The sequence below is a fragment of the Nycticebus coucang genome, chromosome 5 (genome assembly GCF_027406575.1).
Source record: "Nycticebus coucang isolate mNycCou1 chromosome 5, mNycCou1.pri, whole genome shotgun sequence".
Taxonomy (NCBI): domain Eukaryota; kingdom Metazoa; phylum Chordata; class Mammalia; order Primates; family Lorisidae; genus Nycticebus; species Nycticebus coucang.
In genome coordinates, this window is record NC_069784.1 from 48,906,000 (window position 1) to 48,932,926 (window position 26,927).

The 26,927-nt window shown below is 39.7% G+C and overlaps 1 protein-coding gene across 1 annotated transcript in view; it reads right to left on the reverse strand.

The window, feature by feature from the left end:
* Window positions 1-26,927, reverse strand: part of SPAG17 (sperm associated antigen 17) — a 300,150-nt gene that overhangs the window by 176,739 nt on the left and 96,484 nt on the right. The window contains exon 5 of the mRNA XM_053591252.1: window positions 2,162-2,345. Within this exon, the coding sequence (XP_053447227.1) occupies window positions 2,162-2,345 (184 nt within the window). The remainder of the gene's footprint in view (window positions 1-2,161; window positions 2,346-26,927) is intronic.

Below are 26,927 nucleotides of genomic sequence, written 5' to 3' on the forward strand. Positions count from 1 at the left end.
CAAAATATTAAATCACTTTTGCAAATGAGACATAGGCATAATAGCAGGACAAACATATATGGGGCCTGTGGTCATGGAAAACGAGTATTTGCATTTTTGCCAGACTTTAGCCTGCAAATGTTTTTGGTTCTAATCCCTCTTAAGCAACCGAGTAAAGCATCTGGCTTTACTCCTGAATTACGAGTAGCTGCAGCTTTGTGGTATTTTATAAGTAGAGGTGTTTACAGGAGAGGGAAATATTGAATATGAACACTCTTTTACCAAAGTATTGTGTGCATTTTTGTCAGTAGGTATGAATGTGAGTAGAGGTCATGTAGCAACTATGTATTCACTGCATTAAATTTTAAAAATACACGTTGTGCACTTACCTAAAAATACTCTCCTCTGTTTTCCTCTGGTTCTATTGTTTTATTAATATTAAAACCTGAGTTTACTTTGGAAAGTGTTATTCTGAAGGTTGAGAATAATTGTCATTTTAATATTGATAGTTCATAGTACATGAAAACATTACATTTTATAATAGACCATTAAGATCAATTTACAAATAGTGGAACAGAGGCAAAACTTTGTTTTTACAAATTAATATAAGGTTAATTAATATATTAACCTAATATATATACGATTAGGTTACATTACTTACACTAGGCAAAGTCCAAGTTGTAGTTGAGCCCTTCACTCCAGAAGCACAACTTTTAAACTTTAGGTAATAATCTTTCTTCTATCACTAAACAAATCAATGCTGATATTACCCATGGAATCCATAATAATATTGCTGCTAAGTGTCATGGATTTAGAGCAAAGATATATGCAGGAGCTCAACTGGCAAAGGATGTGAAAGCCCATTGCTATGCTCAAAATTATGATATAGATTATAGAAGATCTCTTCTTCTGGGTTCAAAGGAAGGCAGCAATGAATTACTAATAACTGCCTTATGTGAACCATTATTATATTAATAACCTAAAATAGAAGAAAATTCTAGCCTGTAATCCTAGCACTCTGGGAGGCCAAGGCAGGTGGATTGCTTGAGTTCAGGAGTTCAAGACCAGCCTGAGCACGAGTAAGACCATGTCTCTATTAAAAAGAGAAAAACTAGCTGGGTGTTGTGGCAGGCACCTGTAGTCCCAGGTACTAGGAAGGCTAAGGCAAGAGGATTGCTCAAGTCCAAGAGTTTGAGGTTGCTGTGAGGTATGATGCAATAGCACTCTACCCAGGGCAACACAGTGAGACTCTGTCTCAAAAATAAAATATTTGAATATTTTATTCAAATATTCTATTTTATTCAAATAGAATATTTGAGTTGCTGTATCTTGGACAAAATAATATTGGGAAATGTTGGAGTTAAGAATCTATGCACTCTGTGAGACACAAATTACCGGGTCGGCTTTTCTTACCAGTGTATCTCACTCTGACAATTATCACTTTTTACTTTGCTTTATAATTGTGCCTAACTTTCCTTTGTTCCCAATAAGATAGTAAACTCCTTGGTACCACAATCAGCTGGCTATTTCAGCCCTTATTTGCACTGCATAAATGGTTCTAGCAAGACATATGCTAAATAAATATTTGATGCTAAATAAATATTTGTTTAAAAACATACATGAATTGCAAATAGAAATAGTTTTGCTATTATAGTGTCCTGGGGAGAAAGTGATAATGTTTTTTTCTTTCTTTATTTATTTTTGTTATTATTATTATTATTATTATTATTTTTGAGACAGAGTCTCACTATGTCACCCTCAGTGGAGTGCTGTGGCATCACAGTTCACATCACAGCTCAAGTTCTGAGAATGTGTGGGACACTGGCATTCATTTACTCCTTCATTTATTCAATGGATATGTTTATGAGCTTGAGCTTAAGCTATTCTTTTGCCTCAGCCTCCCAAGTAGCTGGGACTACAGGCACCTGCCACAATGCCCGGCTATTTTTGTTGTTGTTGTAGTTGTCATTGTTGTTTAATAGGCCTGGACCTGGTTCCAACCCGCCAGCGCCGGTGTATGTGGCCGGCACCCTAGCTGCTGAGCTACAGGTGCTAAGCCTGATAATGGTTTTTAAAGAGTAAAAAGGCTGGGAAAGATGAAGCATCACTGTTGGAATGATTCCCGAAGTTGCATGACAGGTCATGAAGCCGGAAGTGAAAGGCAGGAGCAGAACTTACTGACCAATGTAAGATTTACTGTCTTCATCTTCTCCCCTCCTTTTTAACTGCGTGATCTTTTTCACTGTTGTGTTGGCCTCAGGCTGTTCCTTTCCTTTTCCTTTGGCAACCTTTGATGCAGACTTCTTCTCCTTGGGAGATTTTGTTTTCCCTTTATCTTTTTCTAACTTAAATTTGTCTTCTGTCACCTGGAAAGAGAGAATACTTTTTCTCCAGATCATATAGTGAGCAAACAAACAATGTCTTTTCTACTGTTGGGTGAATTAATGCTCCTTGTCAGTCAATCACTTGCTTACTCACTTATTTTTCATTTTTAAAGTCAGGATAGTGGAGATTCCAGTTTGAGTTCAAGTTTTGGTAAGGCAAACCTACAAATGAGGAGGACTAGAAGAGTGGGTGCCAGGGGCTCATTTATACAAAGAGCCTTCTGGAATAGAATTAATCTCAAAAGAGAGCGAATGTAGCTTGAAGCCATCTCAGGTGTTTGGAGACAGGGTGGAATGATTCTGAGTACATTGTGGTGTTAGGAATTTAGCTTGACCTTTTAGCTTAACCTTAGAGAGCCTCTGTCTGAGCCTTACAGATGAGATTGATCATTAGAAATAAAACAAAAATTAAAAATAAAAAGGAAAACCAGAAACAGCAGTTTTTGCTAAAAACCTCCTTGATAAAGCTCTTCACAGTTCAAGTAATGTACTGACCATTTTTTTTTTCTTTTTGCAGTTTTTGGCCGGGGCTGGGTTTGAACCCACCACCTTTGGCATATGGGGCCGGCGCTCTATTCCGTTGAGCCACAGGCACCACCCTGTACTGACCATTCTTAAAGATTAAAAGATTTTTTTTGGAACTTAGAATTATCAAATTATTTTTATTATGAACCTACTTTAAAAAGTACAGACATAACCAATGATTACTATTGGATTCACTCAAAGATGGTATCAACACAAAGCATCAGTTGGTAGCAAGAATGTTCTTTACACCCTGCTCTGGGGTATGCTTAGATTGCCATGTACTGTGTGATTACCCTTTTTTTTTCTTTTGAAACAATTAGCAAAAATATTATACAGTATTTCATAATGTAATTACACTTTTGATTCATGTGTTTATAAATGCAAATTGGTCGTGCACATAGAAATACTATAGCAGCGGAGGCGGAGCAAGATGGCAGCCGAGTAACAGCTTCCTTGCATCTGGGCACCGTGAGTCTGGGGAGATAGGACTCAAGGCATCTCTGGCTGGTGGGATCTGCCTATCATCACCCCTGAGAGGATACAGGGAGTCAGCGAGAGACTTCTGGATCCCAAGAGGAGGACTAAAACAGTGGAAAACCGGCAAGTGGTCGCGTGTGTTCAATCCGTCTAAACCCGCCTGCAACTTCCACAGGCACGAGAACTTAAAGAGCAAGAGGAAGTGAAAGGAAAATTAGGGCAAGGAAACAGATAAAAGAAATCACTCATGAGGAAGAATCAGCACAAAACTCCAGGCAACATGAAGAACCAGTCCAGAACAACCCCGCCAAGGGACCATGAGGTAGCTACTGCAGAGGATTCCACCTATAAAGAAATGTTAGGAATGACAGAAAGGGAATTTAGAATACACATGTTGAAAGAAATGATGGAAACAATGAAGGAAACTGCTAATAAAGTGGAAAATAACCAAAAGGAAATTCAAAAACAGAATCAAATCAGAGATGAACGATATGAAGAATATAAAAAGGATATAGCAGAGCTGAAGGAACTGAAACAGTCAATTAGGGAACTTAAAGATGCAATGGAAAGTATCAGCAACAGGTTAGACCATGCAGAAGAAAGAATTTCAGAGATAGAAGACAAAGTTTTTGAGATAACTCAGATAGTAAAAGAGGCAGAAAAGAAGAGAGAGAAAGCAGAACGTTCACTGTCAGAATTATGGGACTTTATGAAGCGTTCCAACATACGAGTTATAGGAATTCCACAAGGGGAAGAAGAATGCAACAGAGGAATGGAAGCCATACTAGAGAATATTACAAAAGAAAATTTCCGAAATATCACCAAAGATTCTGACACACTGCTTTCAGAGGGATATCGGACCCCAGGTAGCCTCAACTCTAACCGAGCTTCTCCAAGACAATTGTGATGAACCTGTCCAAAGTCAAGACAAAAGAAAAGATTCTGCAAGCTGCAAGGAGTAAGCACCAGTTGACCTACAGGGGCAAATCCATCAGAGTGACCGCAGACTTCTCTAATGAAACTTTCCAAGCAAGAAGACAATTGTCATCTACCTTTAATCTACTTAAACAGAACAATTTCCACCCAGAATTCTGTACCCTACTAAGCTAAGCTTCAAAATTGATGGAGAAATCAAATCACTTACGGATATACAAACATTGAGGAAATTTGCCACAACAAGACAAGCTCTACAGGAAATACTTCAACCTGTTCTGCACACTGACCACCACAATGGATCAGCAGCAAAGTAAGAACTCAGAAATTAAAGGACAGAACCTAACCTCCACACTGATGCAAAAGATAAAACGAAGCAATGGACTCTCACAAAATGAGACGAATAGAATACTAACACACTTATCAATTATCTCAATAAATGTTAATGGCTTGAATTCCCCACTGAAGAGACATAGATTGGTTGACTGGATTAAAAAACACAAGCCATCCATTTACTGTCTGCCAGAAACACACCTGGCTTCAAAAGACAAATTAAAGCTCTGAGTCAAGGGTTGGAAGACAATTTTTCAGGCAAATGGAATTCAGAAGAAAAGAAGAGTTGCAATCTTATTTTCAGATACATGTGTATTTAAAGCAACTAAAGTCAAAAAAGACAAAGATGGTCACTTTATTTTGGTCAAGGGAAAAATACAACTAGAAGACATTTCAATTCTAAATATTTATGCACCCAATTTAAATGCTCCCAGATTCTTGAAACAGACCTTACTCAGTCTGAGCAATATGATATCTGATAATACCATAATAACAGGGGACCTTAACACTCCTCTTACAGAGCTGGACAGATCCTCTAAACAGAAATTAAACAAGGATATAAGAGGCTTAAATGAGACCCTAGAACAACTGTGCTTGATAGACGCATATAGAACACTCCATCCCAAAGATGAAGAATATACATTCTTCTCATCACCCCATGGAACATTCTCCAAAATTGATCATATCCTGGGACACAAAACAAATATCAACAGAATCAAAAGAATTGAAATTTTACCTTGTATCTTCTCAGACCATAAGGCACTAAAGGTGGAACTCAGCTCTAACAAAAATGCTCGACCCCACACAAAGGCATGGAAATTAAACAATCTTGTGTTGAATAACAGATGGGTGCAGGAAGAAATCAAACAGGAAATCATTAACTTCCTTGAGCATAACAACAATGAAGACACAAGCTACCAAAACCTGTGGGATACTGCAAAAGCAGTTTTGAGAGGAAAATTCATCGCTTTAGATGCCTACATTCGAAAAACAGAAAGAGAGCACATCAACAATCTCACAAGAGATCTTATGGAATTGGAAAAAGAAGAACAATCTAAGCCTAAACTCAGTAGAAGAAAAGAAATATCCAAAATCAAGTCAGAGATCAATGAAATTGAAAACAAAAGAATCATTCAGAAAATTAATGAAACAAGGAGTTGGTTTTTTGAAAAAATAAATAAAATAGATAAACCATTGGCCAGACTAACGAGGAATAGAAAAGTAAAATCTCTAGTAACCTCAATCAGAAATGATAAAGGGGAAATAACAACTGATCCCACAGAGATACAAGAGATCATCTCTGAATAATACCAGAAATTCTATGCCCAGAAATTTGACAATGTGAAAGAAATGGATCAATATTTGGAATCACACCCTCTCCCTAGACTCAGCCAGGAAGAAATAGACCTCCTGAACAGACCAATTTCAAGCACTGAGATCAAAGAAACAATAAAAAAGCTTCCAACCAAAAAATGCCCTGGTCCAGATGGCTTCACTCCGGAATTCTATCAAACCTTCAAGGAAGAGCTTATTCCTGTACTGCAGAAATTATTCCAAAAAATTGAGGAAGAAGGAATCTTCCCCAACACATTCTATGAAGCAAACATCACCCTGATACCAAAACCAGGAAAAGACCCAAACAAAAAGGAGAATTTCAGACCAGTCTCACTCATGAATATAGATTCAAAAATTCTCAACAAAATCCTAGCCAATAGACTACAGCTTATCATGAAAAAAGTCATTCATCATGATCAAGTAGGCTTCATCCCAGGGATGCAAGGCTGGTTTAACATACGCAAGTCTATAAACGTTATCCACCATATTAACAGAGGCAAAAATAAAGATCATATGATCCTCTCAATAGATGCAGAAAAAGCATTTGATAAAATCCAGCATCCTTTCCTTTTTTTTTTTTTGTATAGACAGAGTCTCACTATACTGCCCTTGGGTAAAGTGCCGTGGCTCACACGGCTCACAGCAACCTCTAACTCTTGGGCTTACGCGATTCTCTTGCCTCAGCCTCCCAAGCAGCTGGGACTACAGGCGCCCGCCACAACGCCCGGCTATTTTTTGTTGCAGTTTGGCCGGGGCTGGGTTTGAACCCGCCACCCTCGGCATATGGGGCCGGCGCCCTACTCACTGAGCCACAGGTGCCGCCCCCAGCATCCTTTTCTAATGAGAACAGTGAAGAGTATAGGCATAGGTGGCACATTTCTAAAACTGATTGAAGCTATCTATGACAAACCCACAGTCAATATTTTACTGAATGGAGTAAAACTGAAAGCTTTTCCTCTTAGAACTGGAACTAGACAATGTTGTCCTCTGTCACCTTTACTATTCAACGTAGTGCTGGAAGTTCTAGCCAATACAATTAGGCAAGACCAGGAAATAAAGGAAGTCCAAATGGGAGCAGAGGAGGTCAAACTCTCCCTCTTTGCTGAAGACATGATCTTATACTTAGAGAACCCCAAAGACTCAACCACAAGACTCCTAGAAGTCATCAAAAAATACAGTAATGTTTCAGGATATAAAATCAATGTCCACAAGTCAGTAGCCTTTGTGTACACCAATAACAGTCAAGATGAGAAGCTAATTAAGGACACAACTCCCTTCACCATAGTCTCAAAGAAAATGAAATACCTAGGAATATACCTAACGAAGGAGGTGAAGGACCTCTATAAAGAAAACTATGAAATCCTCAGAAAGGAAATAGCAGAGGATATTAACAAATGGAAGAACATACCATGCTCATGGATGGGAAGAATCAACATTGTTAAAATGTCTATAATTCCCAAAGCAATCTACCTATTCAATGCCATTCCTATTAAAATATCAACATCATACTTTCAAGATTTGGAAAAAATGATTCTGCGTTTTGTATGGAACCGAGAAAAAACCCGTACAGCTAAGTCAGTTCTCTGTAACAAAAATAAAGCTGGGGGCATCAGCATACCAGATTTTAGTCCATACTACAAAGCCATAGTGCTCAAGACAGCATGGTATTGGCACAAAAACAGAGACATAGACACTTGGAATCAAATTGAAAACCAAGAAACGAAACTAACATTTTACAACCACCTAATCTTTGATAAACCAAACAAGAACATACCTTGGAGGAAAGACTCCCTATTCAATAAATGGTGTTGGGAGAATTGGATGTCTACATGTAAAAGACTGAAACTGGACCCACACCTTTCCCCACTCACAAAAATTGATTCAAGATGGATAAAGGACTTAAATTTGAGGCATGAAACAATAAAAATCCTCAAAGAAAGCATAGGAAAAACACTGGAAGATATTGGACTGGGGAAAGACTTCATGAAGAAGACTGCCATGGCAATTGCAACAACAACAAAAATAAACAAATGGGACTTCATTAAACTGAAAAGCTTCTGTACAGCTAAGGAGACAATAACCAAAGCAAAGAGACAACCTACACAATGGGAAAGGATATTTGCATATTTTCAATCAGACAAAAGCTTGATAACTAGGATCTATAGAGAACTCAAATTAATCCACATGAAAAAAGCCAACAATCCCGTATATCAATGGGCAAGAGACATGAATAGAAGTTTCTCTAAAGACGACAGACGAATGGCTAACAAACACATGAAAAAATGTTCATCATCTCTATATATTAGAGAAATGCAAATCAAAACAATCCTGAGATATCATCTAACCCCAGTGAGAATGGCCCACATCACAAAATCTCAAAACTGCAGATGCTGGCGTGGATGTGGAGAGAAGGGAACACTTTTACACTGCTGGTGGGACTGCAAACTAGTACAACCTTTCTGAAAGGAAGTATGGAGAAACCTCAAAGCACTCAAGCTAGACCTCCCATTTGATTCTGCAATCCCATTACTGGGCATCTACCCAAAGGAAAAAAATCCTTTTATCATAAGGTCACTTGTACTAGACTGTTCATTGCAGCTCAATTTACAATCGCCAAAATGTGGAAAGAGCCTAAATGCCCACCAACCCAGAAATGGATTAACAAGCTATGGTATATGTATACCATGGAATACTATTCAGGCATTAATAAAAATGGAGACTTTACATCCTTCGTATTAACCTGGATGGACGTGGAAGACATTATTCTTAGTAAAGCATCACAAGAATGGAGACTCATGAATCCTATGTACTCAATTTTGATATGAGGACCATTAATGACAATTATGGTTATGGGGGGGAAACAGAAAGAGGGAGGGGGGTGGGGCCTTGGTGTGTGTCACACTTTATGGGGGCAAGACATGATTGCAAGAGGGACTTTACCTAACAATTGTAATCAGTGTAACCTGGCTTTTGTACCCTCAATGAATCCCCAACAATAAAAAAAAAAAAAAAGAAATACTATAGCAGTGCTGGATCAGAAGTTGGTGTACAGATGGCCCACAATAAGTTGATATTATTATTTTTTCCACACCCAATAAAACTGAAACAAAAATAATTAAACAAATGATTGTTGTGACATCTTGGACTCTTATATCTATTTTTTTTTTTAAATAGTGCTGGAAGTCCTAGTCAGAACAGTCAGGAGAGAAAAAGAAATAAAGGATCCAAGTCAGGAAAGGAGGTCAGACTATTGCTTTTGTTGATGACATCATCTTGTTTCTAGAAAACCCCAAAGATTCCACTAAGAGATTCCTGGAATTGATAAATAAATTCATCAAAGCCTCAACATCAATGTACATAAATCAGTAGCATTTCTATACACTAATAATGGTCAAGCTATGAAAGTCAAATCAATACCATTCACAATAGCTACAAAGAAAATAAAATTTCTAGGAACATACTAAACTAAGGAGGTGAAAGATCTCTGTAAGGAGAACTATAAAATTCAGAGGAAAGAAATTGTAGAAGATATAAACAAATGGAAAAATATATCTTGCTCATGGATCAGTAGAATCAACATAATTAAAATGGCCATACTGGCTTGGCATCCATAACTCAGTGGTTAGGGTGTCAGCCACATATACTGGAGCTGGTGGCTTTAAACCCAGCCTGGGCCTGCTAAACAACAATGGCAACTGCAACAACAACAAAATAGCCGGGCATTGTGGCAGGTGCCTGTAGTCCCAGCTACGTGGGAGGTTGAGGCAAGAGAATCACTTAAGCCCGAGAGTTTGAGGTTGCTGTGAACTGTGACACCATGGCACTCTACCAAGGGTGATGTAGTGAGACTCCATCTCAAAATAAATAAATAAATATATAAATAAATAAAATAGCCATTCTACCCAAAGTGATTTGTAGATTCAATGCAATCCATATCAAAATACCAATGTCATATTTCACACATCTAGAAAATTAATTATATGCTTCATTTGGAACTGGGAAAGTGCCCAAGTAGTCAAAGCAATCTTAAGAAAAAAGAACAAATCTGTGGAGGCATCATGCTATCAGATTTCTACCTTTACTACAAGGCTATATTAAGAAAAAACAGCACAGCATTGGCACAAGAATAAAGACGTAGACCAATGGAACAGGATATAAAACCATCTACCTACAGCCAACTGATTTTTGACAAAGCAGACAATAGTGCATGCTGGGAAATGAAGCCTTATTCAACAAGCGGTGCTGGGAAAACTGGATAGCCACATGCAAAAGAGTGAAACAAGACCCTTATGATATCTACTTATTTAATATATCTCTGAGGTCATGAAATCTACATTTGAACAACTCTAACACATTAGAGATGGGGGAAAAAAGGCATGTTGCCTTGACACCCAGCTAACAGAATATAGCACAGAAGGAGAGAGGAGCATCTCGTACTCCCTGTGGCTTCTGGATGTGAAGGGTTCCAAAGAACCCAGTTTAGCCTGGACATGCAGAGGTAGTGTTAGTGGTGTTAGAACATGAGTTTTCTATGTATGCACAGTACTTCTGGCTGCAGTAGAGCTGAAGTACTGCTGTCCTTGAAACTTGCTCCTCAGCATCAGGAAAAAACATCAGTAGAGACTTCAGGTGTCACTTGCAGCCTTGGGTGGAGGCAGGCACAGACTATGAAAGAGCACCATCATTTCAAGAAAATGAAGAGAGTTTCAATATGGATAGAGCATATGTACGTAGTAAAATTAACACCTAAGGAGATACCCGCGGGGATCAGCTGGATTTCCAGGTCCAAGGTCCTAATCTTCTGTCAGCCCACAGGGCTGGAGCTCTGAGAAGGATGGGCATGGAGGCTGGGTGCTGTGGCTCATGCCTGTAATCCCAGCCCTTGGGAGGCCAAGGCTGGTGGATTGCCTGAGCTCACAGATTCCAGACAGCCTGAGCAGAATTCTTTGGATATGTGGGACCTCTCCTCATCTTTAATATTGTTATGGATAAATAGGTTTTACATTTATTTGGTCTTTGCCTTTGGCATTAGTCTTTGGATTTGTATCCAGATTGTTATCAAAAAGCTGGACAGGAATTCACGGGAGAAATCTGTTCCAAAAGCAGTTGAGATTTGATGACAAATGGTTATATTTTCCTTCAAAAGAAGGAAATCTTTGTGTCTGGGCTGTTTCTGGACATTATCTTTCCTTTTGGACAGGACCCTCCCTCGGAAGGGATTTTCTATGGTTCCCAAACTGGCACAGCAAAGGGATTTGCAACAATTCTTGCAGAATTAGTTACCTCCCTAGATCTGCCTGTGATAATTATTGATCTGAAAGAATATGATCCAGATGATCATCTGGTAGAAGAGCATTGGTTCTCCAAGTGTGATTCCCCAAACCAGCACTATCAGCAACTCCAGCAAAATTGTTAGAAATGAATATTCTTGGGGAAAGGGCAAGATGGGCAGCTTCTGAGGGAGGGTCCTGTCCAAAAGGAAAGATAATGTCCAGAAATAGCTCAATTAAGCTGAAGACTGGGAGCCCAGCTGAGAGAGAGAAGATAACTGCAGTTCACCTCTGCTAAGGCAAGCTGCAACTCCAAGAAACCAAGCTTCAGGTCCATCCCCTCCCCCAAGAAAGCTGTGTTTTTTCTTTGTTTTTCTGTCTCCTTTCTTTTCTCTCTTTGTTTGCTCCTGTGGGTTTTCTACAGACAAGTGGTGAACTGTGGACCTCTTGCCTCACCCCACAGGTAAGTGATGTGGGAAGTGAGGACTAATTCCTCAGAGGACCTCCCCATGACTCTGAACACTTTCTTGCTAGGCATAAATATTGAACTAAGATCTTCCCTGCCATTCTGAATGTCCAGTATGCCCTTCCCCCTTACCTGATGAACCAGAAGCCTATGCCCTGCTGAGACTAAGGGAGGAGGTTCTTGAGCAGTGCCCCCCACTACTTGTCTGCTGGTCCCACCGCCCCCCAGAAAGAGACTCTGGAGGCCATGCTGAGCGCTCCCCCACCAGGATCTCCACTGGCAGCCACACGGCCTTGCACCCCACACCCTCCTGGACCTATGTATGACTAGACCCATGACCCATGACCTGCGGCCACCCGGACATCTGTGCGAGTGGCACTGCGACCTGTGCCCCTTAACCTGTGCCCACCCAGACCTCCATACAGATGGCTCTGTGACCCACGACCCGCACCCACCTGGAATTCCATATGAGTGGAATTCTGTGATACGTGACCTGTGACCCACGTCCGATGGGCCTCCACTTGCCCTGATCAGGAACTCCGAGAGCCACTCAACCTTGCATCCTTCCTCCCATACCCTCCCTGTCTCCACACCAGCCTGCTCATCTGGCCAGGGACTCTGGTAGCCGTGTGCACTCCAGAGTCCTCCCTGCCTCTGTACAGAGCCCTTCTCCTGGCCACAGAATGCTGGAGCCTTGGGCTCTCTGTGCCAAAGACACCAGGGCCAGGCAATCCCAGAGCCATGAGCACCACCCCCCAACCTGTTGTTGGATCTGCTCCACCCCCCAACCTGTTGCCACACTCTGGAGCTGCTCCCACAACCAAAACTCCCTGGCTGGGGCAGCCCCAGAGTAGCTACACAGGGTCACTCACTACAAAGATCCAGCAACAATAGAGTGATCCCAATGGGATCTAATCATCGAGAGACACCTCCCCAACTCTAAGGATGCCCAGAGGCAATGGTGAAAAACAATCATGAGGCAAAATCAGTAGAAAAACTCTGGCAATATCAATAATCAGAGTAGACCAACTCCCCGAAGGAACAATGGGGCAGAAACAGCACAAGATCCCATGCACAAACAAATGGCTGAGATGTCAGAAATCGAATTCAGAATCTGAATAGCAAATAAGATCGAATTAGAATTCAAAGCAGTAACCCAAAAGATGTCTCAAGAATTCAATGAATTCAAAGACCAAATGACCAAAGATTTTGACACATTGAGACAAGAAGTTGTAGTGCTCAAAGATCTGAGAAACACAGTACAATCCCTCAGTAACAGAATGGAACAAACAGAAGAAAGGATTTCTGACATTGAAGACAAAGCTTTCGAATGCTCCCAAACTCCCAAAGAGGAAGAGAAATGGAGGGCAAAAACAGATCACTCTCTCAGAGAGGTCTGGGATAATTTGAAGGAAACCAATATTCATCTTATAGGGATCCCTGAAAGTGATGAAGTGGCTTCACAAGGCACAGAGTCTCTTCTTCATGAGATTATGAAAGAACTTTCCAAAGATGCCAAGAGATTCTGAAATTCAGATAGCAGACAGTTTCAGAACTGCAGCACGACTCAACCCAAATAAGACATCCCCCAGACACATCATAATCAATTTCACTAAAGTTAATACGAAGGAGAAAATTCTGAAAGCAGCCAGACAAAAGAAAACCATCACCTACAAGGGGAAGAATATTAGAATAACTGCAGATCTCTCTGCTGAAACCTTTCAAGATAGAAGAGGATGATAATCGACTTTTAATCTCCCAAAACAAAATAATTTTCAACCCAGGATCCTGTACTCAGCTAAAATGAGTTTCATTTATGATGGAGAAATTAAATACTTTAATGACATTCACACATTGAAGAAATTTGCCATAACTAAACCAGCTTTCCGGGATATTCTCAGACATATCCATGAAGACCAGCGTAATCCTCCACCACAAAAGTAAACCCACCCAGAAACTTTTGATCAAATTCCAACTTCCACAGTTGCAAAAGAATTAAAAATGTCCACCGGACTCTCAAAAGGCTTGTCAATATTCTCAATTAATGTGAATGGTTAAAATTGTCCTTTAAAGAGGCACAGGTTGGCTGACTAGATAGAAAAACTCAAGCCAGATATCTGCTGCATACAAGAATCTCATCTTACTTAAAAGACAAATATGGACTCAAGGAGAATGGATGGTAATCCATATTCCAGGCAAATGGAAAGCAGAAAAAAGCAGGCATTGCAATCCCATTTGCAGATACAAAAGATTTTAAATCAACTAAAATAAGGAAGGATAAGAATCGACACTTCATATTTGTTAAAGGTAATAGTAGGATGAGATTATTTATTAATTATTAATATTTATGCACCCAACCAGAATGCACCTCAATTTATAAGAGAGACTGTAACAGACATGAGCAACTTAATTTCCTCCAGTTCCATAGTAGTTGGAGATTTTAACACCCCTTTAGCAGTGCTGGATAGATCCTCCAAAATGCAGCTAAGCAAAGAAATTTTAGATTTATTTTTTTAATTGATATTAAATCATAGCTATGCACATTAAGGCGATCATGGGGCACCATACACTGGTTTTATAAACAGTTTGACACATTTTCATCACACAGGTTAACAAACCCTTCCTGGCATTTTTCTAGTTATTATGTTAAGCCAATTATATTCTACATTTACTAAGTTTCACATGTACCGTTGTTAGATGCACCGCAGGTGTAATCCCACCAATCACCCTCCCTCTGCCCATTGTCCCCACTCCCTCCACTCCCTCTCCATCTTCCCCATATTCTTAGCTTATAACTGGATTATAGCTTTCATATGAAAGCCACAAATTAGTTACATAGTAGGGCTGAGTACATGGGATGCTTTTTCTTCCATTCTTGAGATACTTTACTAAGAAGAATATATTCCAGCTCCATTCATGTAAACATGAAAAAGGTTAGGTCTCCATCTTTCTTTAAGGCTCCATAATATTCTATGGTGTACATATACCACAGATTATTAATCCATTCGTGGATCGATGGGCACTTGGGATTTTTCCATGACTTAGCAATTGTGAATTGGGCTGCAATAAACATTTTGGTACAAATATCTTTGTTATAATGTGATTTTTGGTATTCTGGGTATATACCTAGTACAGGAACTATAGGATTGAATGGCAGATCCATTTTTATTATTTTTTTCTTTTTTTTTTATTGTTGGGGATTCATTGAGGGTACAATAAGCCAGGTTACACTGATTGCAATTGTTAGGTAAAGTCCCTCTTGCTATCATGTCTTGCCCCCATAAAGTGTGACACACACCAAGGCCCCAACCCCCTCCCTCCGTCCTCTAAGTGTTCTCCAAACATCTTTCCAAAAGGAATATATTAATTTGCATTTGCACCAGCAGTGGAGAAGTGTTCCCTTTTCTCCACATCCACGCCAACATCTCTGTTCTTGGGATTTTGTGATATGGGCTAATCTTACTGGAGTTAGATGGTATCTCCAGGGAGTTTTGATTTGCATTTCTCTGATGATTAAAGATGATGGGCATTTTTTCATATGTCTGTAGGCTGTGCACCTGTCTTCTTCAGAGAAGTTGATCATAACTCCCTTGCCCAGCCTGCGATGGGATCACTTGTTCTTTTCTTGCTTATACGTTTGAGTTCTCTATGGACTCTGGTTATTAAACCTTTGTTAGAGACATAACCTGCAAATATCTTTTCCCATTCTGAGGACTGTTTGCTTGCTTTACTTACTGTGTTCTTGGCTGTGCAGAAGCTTTTTAGTTTGATCAAGTCCCAATAGTGTATTTTTGAAGCTGCTTCAATTGCCCGGGGGTCCTCCTCATAAAATACTCGCCCAGGCCGATTTCTTCAAGGGTTTTCCCTACACTCTCTTCTAGTATTTTTATAGTTTCATGTCTTAAATTTAAATCTTTAATCCAGTGAGAGTCTATCTTAGTTAATGGTGAAAGGTGTGGGTCCAGTTTCAGTCTTCTGCAGGTTGCCAGCCAAATCACCCAGCACCATTTGTTAAATAGGGAATCATTTCCCCACTGAATGTTTTTAATTGGCTTGTCAAAGATCAAGTAACAGTAAGTAGCTGGATTCTTCTCTTTGTTCTCTATTCTGTTCCAGACATCTACTTCTCTGTTTTTGTGCCAGTACCATGCTGTTTTGATCACTATCGATTTGTAGTGTAGTGTAAGGTCTGGTAGCGTGATTCCTCCTGCTTTGTTTTTATTTCTGAGTAATGTCTTGGCTATTCAAGGTTTTTTTTAATTCCATATAAAACAAAGTATTGTTTTTTCAAGATCTTTAAAGTATGACAGTGGAGCTTTAATAGGAATTGCGTTAAAAATATATATTGCTATGGGTATTATGGACATTTTAACGATGTTTGTTCTTCCCAGCCATGAGCATGGTATGTTTTTCCATTTGTTAACATTTTCAGCTATTTCTTACTTAGAGTTTCATAGTTCTCTTTATAGAGATCTTTCACGTCCTTTGTTAGATAAACTCCCAAATATTTCATCTTCTTTGGCACTACTGTGAATGGAATAGAGTCCTTAACTGCTTTCTCAACTTGACTATTGTTGGTATATATAAAGGGTACCGATTTTTGAATGTTGACTTTGTAACCTGAGACACTGCTGTATTCCTTGATCACTTCTGTGAGTATTGTAGTAGAATCCCTAGTGTTTTCCAGATATACAATCATATCATCTGCGAATAGTGAAAGGTTGATCACTTCTGACCCTATATAGATACTGGATCGCCTTTTCTTTCCTAATTGCAGTGGCTAAAACTTCCATTACAATGTTAAAGAGCAATGGAGACCATGGGCAGCCTTGTCTGGTTCCTGATCTGAGTGGAAATGATTTCAATTTAACTCCATTCATTAAGATTTTGGCTGTGGGTTTGCTCTAGATGGCCTCTATCAGTTTAAGAAATGTCCCTTCTATACCAGTTTTCTTAAGTGTTCTGATCATGAAGGGATGCTGGATATTATCAAAGCTTTTTCTGCATCAATTGAGAGAATCATATGGTCTTTGTTTTTTAATTTGTTTATGTGATGAATTATACTTATAGATTAATGAATATTGAACAAGCCTTGAGACCCTGGGATAAAACCGACTTGGACATGATGTATAATTTGTTTAAGGTGTTGCTGGATTCTGTTTGTTAGGATCTTGTTGAATATTTTTGCATCTCTTTTAATTGGTGATATTGGTCTATAATTTTCTTTTCTTGTTGGGTATTTTCCTGGTTTGGGTATCAGGGTGATGTTTGCTTCATAGAATGTGGTGGGTAGTCTTCCTTCTTTTTCTACATTTTGAAAAAGGTTGAGTAATAAAGGTAGTAATTCCTCTTTAAAGGTTTGGTAGAATTCTGACGTGAAACCATCTGGTCCCGGGGTTTTCTTTTTAGGGAGGATTTATATGTTTGATGCTATTTCAGAACTTGATATGGGCCTGTTCAACATTTCCACTTGATTCTGGCTAAGCCTTTGAAGGTGAAGTGCTCTAAGTATTGGTCAAATTCCTTCAGATTTTCATATTTCTGAGAATAAAGTTTCTTGTAATATTCATTAATGATTTTTTGAATTTCTGAGGAATCTGTTGTTATTTCGTCTGTTGTTTCTGATTGATGAGATTAGAGATTTTACTCTTTTTTTTTTCTGGTTAGGTTGGGGAAAGGTTTATCTATTGTATTGACCTTTTTAAAAAACCAACTTTTGGATCTATTGATCTGTTGCATAAATCTTTTGTTTTCAATTTCATTTAATTCTGCTCTAATTTTGGTTATTTCTTTTTTTCTACTGGGTTTGGGGTTGGAATATTGTTCCTTTTCCAGTTGCTTGAGATGTCCCATTAAGTTGTTAACTTCCTTTCTTTCCACTCCTTGAGGAAGGCTTGCAGTGCTATAAATTTCCCTTTTATGACTGCCTTTGTGGTAACCCAGAGGTTCTGATAATTCGTGTCTTCATTGTCATTTAGTTTCAAAAATTTGGCAATTTCCTTCTTAATGTCATCTCTGATCCAGGTATCATTCAGCATAAGGTTATTTAACTTCCATGTTTTTGTATGAGAATGCAGATTCCTGTTGTTACTCAGCTCAACTTTTATTCCATGGTGGTCCGAGAAGATGCAAGGAATAATTGCTATTCCTTTAAATTTACTGAGATTAGACCTGTGACCTAAGATGTGATCGATTTTGGATTAAGTTCCGAGGGCTGATGAGAAGTATGTGTATTCAGTTTTGTTGGGATGAAAATTTCTGTAGATGTCTGCTAAATCCAAATGTTGGATGGTTAGGTTTAAATCTAAAATTTCTTTGCTCAGCTTCTTATTGGAGAATCAATCCAACACTACCAAAGGACTGTTGAAATCTCTGACTATTGTGGCACTGGAGGAAATCAAGTTACTCATGTCTGTTAGAGTTTCTCTTATAAATTAAGGATTGAGGTGCATTCTGGTTGGGTGCATAGATATTAATAATTGGAATCTCATCATATTGAGTATTACCCTTAACAACTATGAAGTGACCATTCTTATTCTTCCTTACTTTTGTTGGTTTAAAGCCTATTGTATCTGCAAATAAAATTGCAACACCTGCTTTTTTCTGATCACCATTTTCCTGAAATATGGATGACCATCCATTCACCCTGAGTCTCTATTTGTCTTTTAACGTAAGATGTGACTCTTGTATGTATCAAATATCTGGCCTGAGTTTTCATATCCAGTCAGCTAACCTATGCCTCTTTAGAGGACAGTTTAAGCCATTCACATTAATGGAGAATATTGATAAGTCAGGTAAAATTTTGGGTCTCGAGTTTTTAAAAGTCAAGTGGACATTTTTAATCTTTTCACCAGTGTGTAAGTTGGAGTTTGATCAAGAGTTTCTGAGTGAGTTTACTTTTTTGGTAGAGGATTGGGTTAGTCATTATGGAGGATAGGTCTGAGAATATCCTGAAGAGCTGGTTTGGTTATGCAAATTTCTTCAACATATGAATGTCATTAAAGTATTTAATTTCTCCATCCTAAATGAATCTCAGTTTAGCTGGATACAGGATCTGAGGTTGAAAGTTATTTTGCTTTAGGAGATTAAAAGTCGATGACTACCCTCTTCTGGCTTGAAAAGTTTCAGCAGAGAGATCTGCAGTCATTCAAATATTCTTCCCTTTGTAGGTAATGGCTTTCTTTCACCTGGCTGCTTTGAGAATTTTCTCCTTCATATTAACTTTAGTGAAGTTAATTATGTTATGCCTGGGTGATGTCTTATTGGGGTTGAGTTGTGCTGGGGTTCTGACGCTATCTTAATTTCAGAATCTCTAGGCATGTCTGGAAAATTCTCTTTCATAATTTCATGGAGAAGTGCCTCTGTGCCTAGTGAGGCCACTTCATCAGTTTCAGGGATTCCAATGAGTCGGGTATTAGCCTTCTTCAAATTGTCCCAGAGCTCTCTGAAAGAATGATCCATTTTTGCTCTCCATTTCTCTTCCTCTTTGAGAGTTCGAGAGCATTCATAGGCTTTGTCTTCAATGTCAGAAATCTTTTCTTCTGCTTGCTCCACTCTGTTACTGAGGGATTCTACTATATTTTTCAGATCTATGAGGGCTGCAAATTTTTGCTTCAGTGTGTCTAAGTCTTTGGTGGTTTTGTCTTTAAATTCATTAAATTCTTGAGACAACTTTTTAATTTCTCCTCAAATTCCTAATTCCGACTTTTGAATTGCTGCTCAAATTTGTAATTCCAAATGTTCCTCCACTTTATTAATCTTGTTTGCAATCCAAATTCTGAGTTCAATTTCTGACATCTCAGCCCGTTGTTTATGAATGGGATCTTCAATTACATCTGCCATATGTGTCCTTGGGAAGGTTGATCTACTATGGTTGTTCATGTTACCAGAGTTTTTCCGCTGATTCCACCCCATGATTGTTTTACTCCCTTTGATTTTTCCCCTGGAGCTTTGTCGAAGACCCATACAGTGCTATGGTCTGAGAAACTGGGACCTGGTTTGGTGTGGTGGGGCTAAGTGGTTCTGTCTTGTTTTCAGCTGTTTTATGTTTGACCCTAGTGAAACAGTTACTCTGGGTTGAAGTATCTGCTGTGGAGAAATACCAGCAATTAAGTCACCCTGCACACCACAGGCAACAATTGGAAAAGAAATATCAAACCTTCCTACAACCACACACCCAGGGCACCACCTGAATAGTCCTCAGGTGATTGGCTCAGTTCAAAAGGTCCAAATAAATTGTCTCAGTCAGTACCTGTCTCAGGTGGGAGAGTTTAAGAGGTCACTGGGCACTAGATCACAGGGGTCTGGTGACTATTCTGATATGGCTTGCTGCAGTGTTGCATGGAGTGAGGAGGAGCCACCCAGCAAATAGATCAGTCTGGGAAGGTTGATGCCTCATTCCCCACCTTGCACCTCTGTCACACCCAGTCACTGATAGCCCTGCAGTTGGCTGACCCAGTTGCCTGTAGTGAACAGATACTCCACGGGTTTTCCCTGCCTGAATCGCAAGGATATCTGCCAAGCCTCTGCACTCTGCCTCTATCTAGCAAGAGGTTTTGAGGCCTTACAGCCTTGGGCACTTGATGAAGTTTGGGGGGTGTTCACTCAGATCCAGCCCCACCCCTGATTGATGTTACTGACAGAATAGAACAAAACAGGCCAGTACAGAACAGAACAACTTTGTGGGATTTTGTCTGTTCCTGTTAAGTTCCCCTGCAGAAGACAAGCTGTTTTGTGTTTCAAAGCCCTGTCTTTGCTCCTGTAGTTTTGTATTTGATTACCTGTCAGTTATATCCTGCTGCCTTTTTTTGTCTATAGGCTGATGATCCCCTGAGGGCCAGGTGCATCGTAGGCTCAGTAAAGCTGTCCTCTGGGTCAGCTCCACCCTAGGAACTTCCCGGGACTGTGAGTCAGTACCACCTCAGGCAAATCCTTTATTCACAGGTGGTTGCAGGCCTCCTCTGGTTGCCCAGGGAGACAAGGGGTGTGGCTTCAGAATATCTGTGAGAAGACGGTTGCTGCTTCAAGCCTCAGGGAACTGTTGCTCTGGTGTGGTTCCCTCTCAGTCGACTGTCCTCTCCTCGCTCCCGTGCCCTAGAGTCAGCACTGACCAGCTGCAGTTTAGGCACTGTCCACACCCCTCGAGAAATCACCCAAGAATCTGGACTCCTGAGAGACAGGCTTCCAGACGTCAGAGTGAAAGTGGAGGGGAGTGCTGGGAGCTCAGAGTTGCAGATAGAGAATATATACAGTTTTAGGCAGTTTTATGCCTGGCCATATTACTGCTAAAAGACGGTTAATGCTCTGTGCCTCAGGGAAGTACTGCTCTGGTGTTGTTCCCTCTCAGCTAACCGTCCTCTCCTAGCTCCCGTGCCCCAGAGTCAGCACTGACTAGCTGTAGTTTAGGCCCTGTCCACACCCCTCAAGAAATCACCCAAGAATCTGGACTCCTGGGGGACAGGCCTCCAGATCTCAGAGTGAGAGTGGAGGGGACTTCTGGGAGCTCAGATTTGCAGGTAGAGAATATATACAGTTTTATGCCTGGCAGGAGAATGCCATGGCACCATAGTAGGGGAGGTAGGTCCAGTTTTTAGAGGGTCTCCTGTGGAGTGTAGTGGGAGGGCCTTTGAACTCTGCCCGTTTGTTTGTGGCGCACTCCGAGCTGTTCTCATGGGGGTGGGGACTCCCGTCTGCTTGGTGATGAATTTTGTACCTTTTGTTTGTATCCTTGTGGTCGCAACTCACCTCAGCAGGGTTGATGTGTGTTCTTAAACCTTCTCTCTTTGTGCAGCTCAAATCCACCAGTTTACTTGTTAAATTTTTGTCCTTTAACTCCCCTTCTGGATGGGAGCCTCTGTGGAAAGCTGGCTTCAGTCAGCCATCTTGTCTCCTCCCCTCTGAATGTTGATTTTGTAACCTGAGATACTGCTGTATTCCTTGATCACTTCTAAGGTTTTGCAGTAGAATCCCTGGTGTTTTCTAGATATACAAGCATATCATCTATGAAGAGCGCAAGTTTGATCTCTTCTGACCCTATATGGATACACTTGATCACCTTTTCTTCCCTAATTGCTATGTCTAAAACTTCCATTACAATGTTAAAGAGCAGTGGAGACAATGGGCAGCCTTGTCTGGTTCCTGATCAGAGTGGAAATGATTTCAGTTTAACTCCATTCAATACGATATTGGCTGTGGGTTTGCTGTAGATGGCCTCTATCAGTTTAAGAAATGTCCCTTCTATACCAATTTTCTTAAGTATTCTGATCATGAAGGAATGCTGGATATTATCAAAAGCTTCTTCTGCATCAATTGAGAGAATCATATGTTCTTTGGTTTTTAATTTGTTTATGTGATGAATTATACTTATAGATTAATGGATATTGAACCAGCCTTGAGACCCTGGGATAAAACCGACTTGGTCATGATGTATAATTTGTTTGATATATTGCTGGATTCTGTTTGTTAGGATCTAGTTGAATATTTTTGCATCTATATTCATTAGTGATATTGGTCTATAATTTTCTTTACTTGTTGGGCCTTTTCTTGGTTTTGGGATCAGGGTGACGTTTGCTTAATAGAACATGTTGTGTAGTCTTCCTTCTTTTTCACATTTTGGAAGAGGTTGAGTAATATAGATACTAGTTCCTCTTAAAGGTTTGGTAGAATTCTGTCATGAAGCCATCTGGTCCTAGGCTTTTCTTTTTAGGGAGATTTTGTATGGTCGATGCTATTTCAGAACTTGATGTTGGCCTGTTCAACATTTCCACTTGATTCTGTCTAAGTGTTGGAAGGTGACATACTTCCAAGTATTGATCAATTTCCTTCAGATTTTCATATTTCTTAGAATAAAGTTTCTTGTAATATTCATTAAGTATTTTTTGAATTTCTGAGGAATCTGTTGTTATTTCGTCTTTGTCATTTCTGATTGATGAAATTAATCTTTTACCCTTTTTTTCCTGGTTAGGTTAGCCAAAGGTTTATCTATTTTATTGACCTTTTCAAAGAAAACCAACTTTTGGATTTATTGATCTGTTGCATAATTCTTTTGTTTTCAATTTCATTTAATTTTGCTATGATTTTGGTTATTTCTTTTCTTCTACTGGGTTTGGGGTTGGAATGTTCTTCCTTTTCCACTTGCTTGAGATGTCCCATTAAATTGTTAACTTCCTCTCTTTCTGTTCTCTTGAGGAATTCTTGCAGTGCTATAAATTTCCCTTTTAGGACTTCCTTTGCAGTATCCCAGAGGTTCTGATAATTCGTGTTTTCATTGTCATTTTGTTCCAAAAATTTGGTGATTTCCTTCTTGATCTCATCTATGACCCAGCTATCATTCAGCATAAGGTTATCTAACTTCCATGTTTTTGTACGAGTATGCAGGTTCCTGTTGTTATTGAGTTCAACTTTTATTCCATGGTGGTCTGAGAGCATGAAAAGAATGATTTCTATTCCTTGAAATGTACTAAGGTTAGACATGTTACCTGAGATGTGATCAATTTTGGAGCATGTTCTGTGGGGTGATGAGAAGTATATTTATTCAGTTTTGTTGGGATGAAATGTTCTTTAAATGTCTGCTAAATCCAAATGTTGGATGGTTAGGTTTAAATCTAAAATTTCTTTGCTCAGCTTCTTCTTGGATGATCTATCCAACACTGCCAAAGGAATGTGGAAATCTCCGACTATTATGGAGCTGGAGGAAATCAAGTTGCTGATGTCTTTTATAGTTTCTCTTATAAATTGAGGCACATTCTGGTTGGGTGTATAAATATTAATAATTGAAATCTCATCATATTGAGTATTACCTTTAACAAATGTGATGTGACCATTGTTATCCTCCTTAATTTGTTGGTTTAAAGCCTATTGTGCCTGCAAATAGAATTGCAATGCGTGCTTTTTTTCTGGCTACCATTTGTCTGAAATATGGATGACCATTCTTTCACCCTGAGTCTATATTTATTTTTAATGTAAGTTGTAACTCTAGTATGCAGCAAATATCTGGCCTAAGTTTTTGTATCTAGTCAGTTAACCTGTGCCTCTTTAGAGGACAGTTCAAGCCATTCACATTAATGGAGAATATTGATAAGTCTAGTTAAATTTTGGATATCGAGTTTTTTGAAAGTCCAGTGGACATTTTTAATCCTTTCTCCACTGTGGAAGTTGGAGTTTGATCAAAAGTTTCTGAGTGAGTTTATTTTTGTGGTAGAGGATTGGGCTGGTCATTATGGAGGTTAGGTCTGAGAATACCGTGAAGTCCTGGTTTGGTTACGGCAAATTTCTTCAATGTATGAATGTCATTAAAGTATTTAATTTCTCTATCATAAATGAAACTCAGTTTAGCTGGATATAGGATCCTGGGTTGAAAGTTATTTTGTTTTAGGAGATTAAAAGTCAAAGACCATCCTCTTCTGGTTTTAAAAGTTTCAGCAGAGAGATCTGCAGTCATTCTAATATTCTTCCCTTTGTAGGTAATGGATTTCTTATGTTTCGCTGCTTTCAGAATTTTCTTTTCATATTATCACTAGTGACATTAATTATGATATGCATCGGGATGTCTTCTTTGGATTGAGTTATGCTGGGGTTCTTAAACTGTCTGCTTCTGAATTTCAGAATCTCTAGGCATGCCTGGAAAATTCTCTTCATAATTTCATGGAGGAGGGCCTCTGTGCCTTGAGAGGCCACTTCATCGGTTTCAGGGATTCCAATGAGGCAGATATTAGCCTTCTTTGATTTATCCCAAAGCTCTCTGAGAGAATGATCTGTTTTTGCTCTCCTTTTCTCTTACACTTTGAGAGTTTGGGAGCTTTCAAAAGCTCTTGTTCAATGTCAGAAATCCTTTCTTCTGCTTGCTCCACTCTGTTACTGAGGTATTCTACTGTATTTTTCAGATCTTTGAGGGCTGCAAATTCTTGCTTCAGTGCATCAAAATCTTTGGTGGTTTTGTCTTTAAATTAATTAAATTCTTGAGACAACTTTTGAATCTCTCCTCAAATTTCTAATTGTGACTTTTGAATTGCTCTTCGAATTTCTAATTCCAAATTTTCCTCCATTCTATTTCTTTGGTTTGCAATCCAAATTCTGAATTCGATTTCTGACATCTCGTCCAGCTGTTTATGAATGGGATCTTCAGTTAGATCTGCCATATCTTTCCTTGGTAGGGTTGATCTATTCTGGTTATTCATGTTACCAGAGTTTTTCCGCTGATTCTGCCCCGTAATTATTTTTACACCTTGACTTTTCTCCTTTAGCTTTGTTGAGGACCCGTACAGTGTTACGGCCTGAGAAACTGGGGACCTATTTGTTGTGGTGGGCCTAAGTGGTTCTGTCTTGTTTTCAGCTGGTCTCTGTTTGACCCTAGTGAAACAGTTACTCTGGGTTGAAGTCTCAGCTGTGCAATAATACCAGCAATTAAGACACCCCTCCTCACCCAGGCAACAATTGGAAAAGGAAAATCAAACCTTCCTACAACCACAGACCCAGGGCACCACTTGAATACTCCTCAGGTGATTGGCTCAGTTAAAAAGGTCCTAATCAATTGTCTCAGTCAGCACCTGTCTCAGGTGTGAGAGTTTCAAAGGTCTCTTCCAACTGGATCACAGGTGTCTGATGACAACTCAAATATGACTTGCTCTAGTGCTACATGAAATCAGGAGGACCCACCTATCAAGGAGATTAGTCTGGGATGGTTGATGCTTCCTTCCCCACCTTGCACCTCTGTCACACCCAATCATTGATAGCCCCATAAGGCTTTGACTTAGTTGCCTCCAGTGAGCAGATACTCCAGGGGGTTGCACCTGCCTGAATCACAAGGATATCTGTATCTGCTCAGCCAGGCCACTGCTCTCTGCCTCTATCCAGCAGGGGGTGGTGAGGCCTGACTACCTTGGGCACTTCATGGAGGCTGGGGGCTGTTCACTCAGTTCCAGCCCCACCCCTAATTGATGTTACTGACAGAACAGAATAACTTTGTGTGAATTTTTTCTGTCCTTGCTAAATTCCTTTGCAGAAGAGAAGGTGTTTTGATTTCCCAGAACCTGTGCCTCAGGCACTGTCTTTTCTCCTGCAGGTTTGTATTTGCAGCATTGTCAGCTGTAGCCTCCTGCCTTCCTTTGTCTATGGGCTGATGATCCCCTTAGCCCTAGGTGCATCTTAGGCTCAATAAAGCTTTCCTCTGGGTCAGCCCAGAGCCTGGGAATTTCACGGCTCTGTGCATGTGTTTTCTAGTTTCTGCACTCCACCCAAGCTGGTACCACCCCAGGCAAACCCTTTACTCAAGGGGCCTGTGTTTTAGTCCCAGATCTGTTCTGCAGTGGTTGCCATCTGAGAAGATGCCCGGCCTCCTCTGGTTGCCCAGGGGGACAGGTGTTGTGGCTTTTGAATATTTGGGGGTGGGCCCTATTGTTGCCAAAAATGGCTGGTGTTCTGCACCTCAGGGCACGGCCACTCCAGTGTGATTTCCTCTTAGCCGACTGTAGTCTCAGCACTCCCGTCCCACAGAATCAGTACTGACCAGCTGCAGTCCAGGCCCTGTCCACACCCCTCGAGAAATCACCCAAGAATCTGGACTCCTGGGGGACAGGCCTCCAGACCTCATAGTGAGAGTGGAGGGAAGTGCTGAGAGTTGGGAATTGTAGGTCAAAACACCAAACTCATTGAGACCAAATGAGCAAATAAACAGATAAAAAGGCTACCCAACACACAAGCCCACAGATGCACAAACAATCAGAAACACATAGACATACAGACAACAACAACAACAAAATCCAACTACAATGAAAATAATGATCATCATAAAATAATTGAGAAAAAAGGCAAAAAACATACAAACCAAATGAACAAACAAAAAAAACTCTAAAAATTAGATATTGGCACTCTCATAAACCATAAGAAGGGAAGAAGAGGAAGAGAGAAGGGAATAAAAAGTGGTGTTCATAGAAAAAGTTAAAAAAGAAGAATGAAAAAATTAAAAATAGAAAAAATAAAAATAAAAATATATAAAAAAATTGTAAAAATTAATGATAGTTCCTCCAAGAAAATAATTAGAAAAACACGAAAAAAGGAGAATAAAAAGGCACCAGCCACAAAAATATTATTCTTGTATATATGTAGAAATATACATCTATATGTGTGACATAGGGATCAACTTTCATAGGAATATGTTTATAATGCGATATACTTTCTGGACACCAGGTGGCACTGTGAGTGGTTTCCAGGCTTATACCTGATTCACAG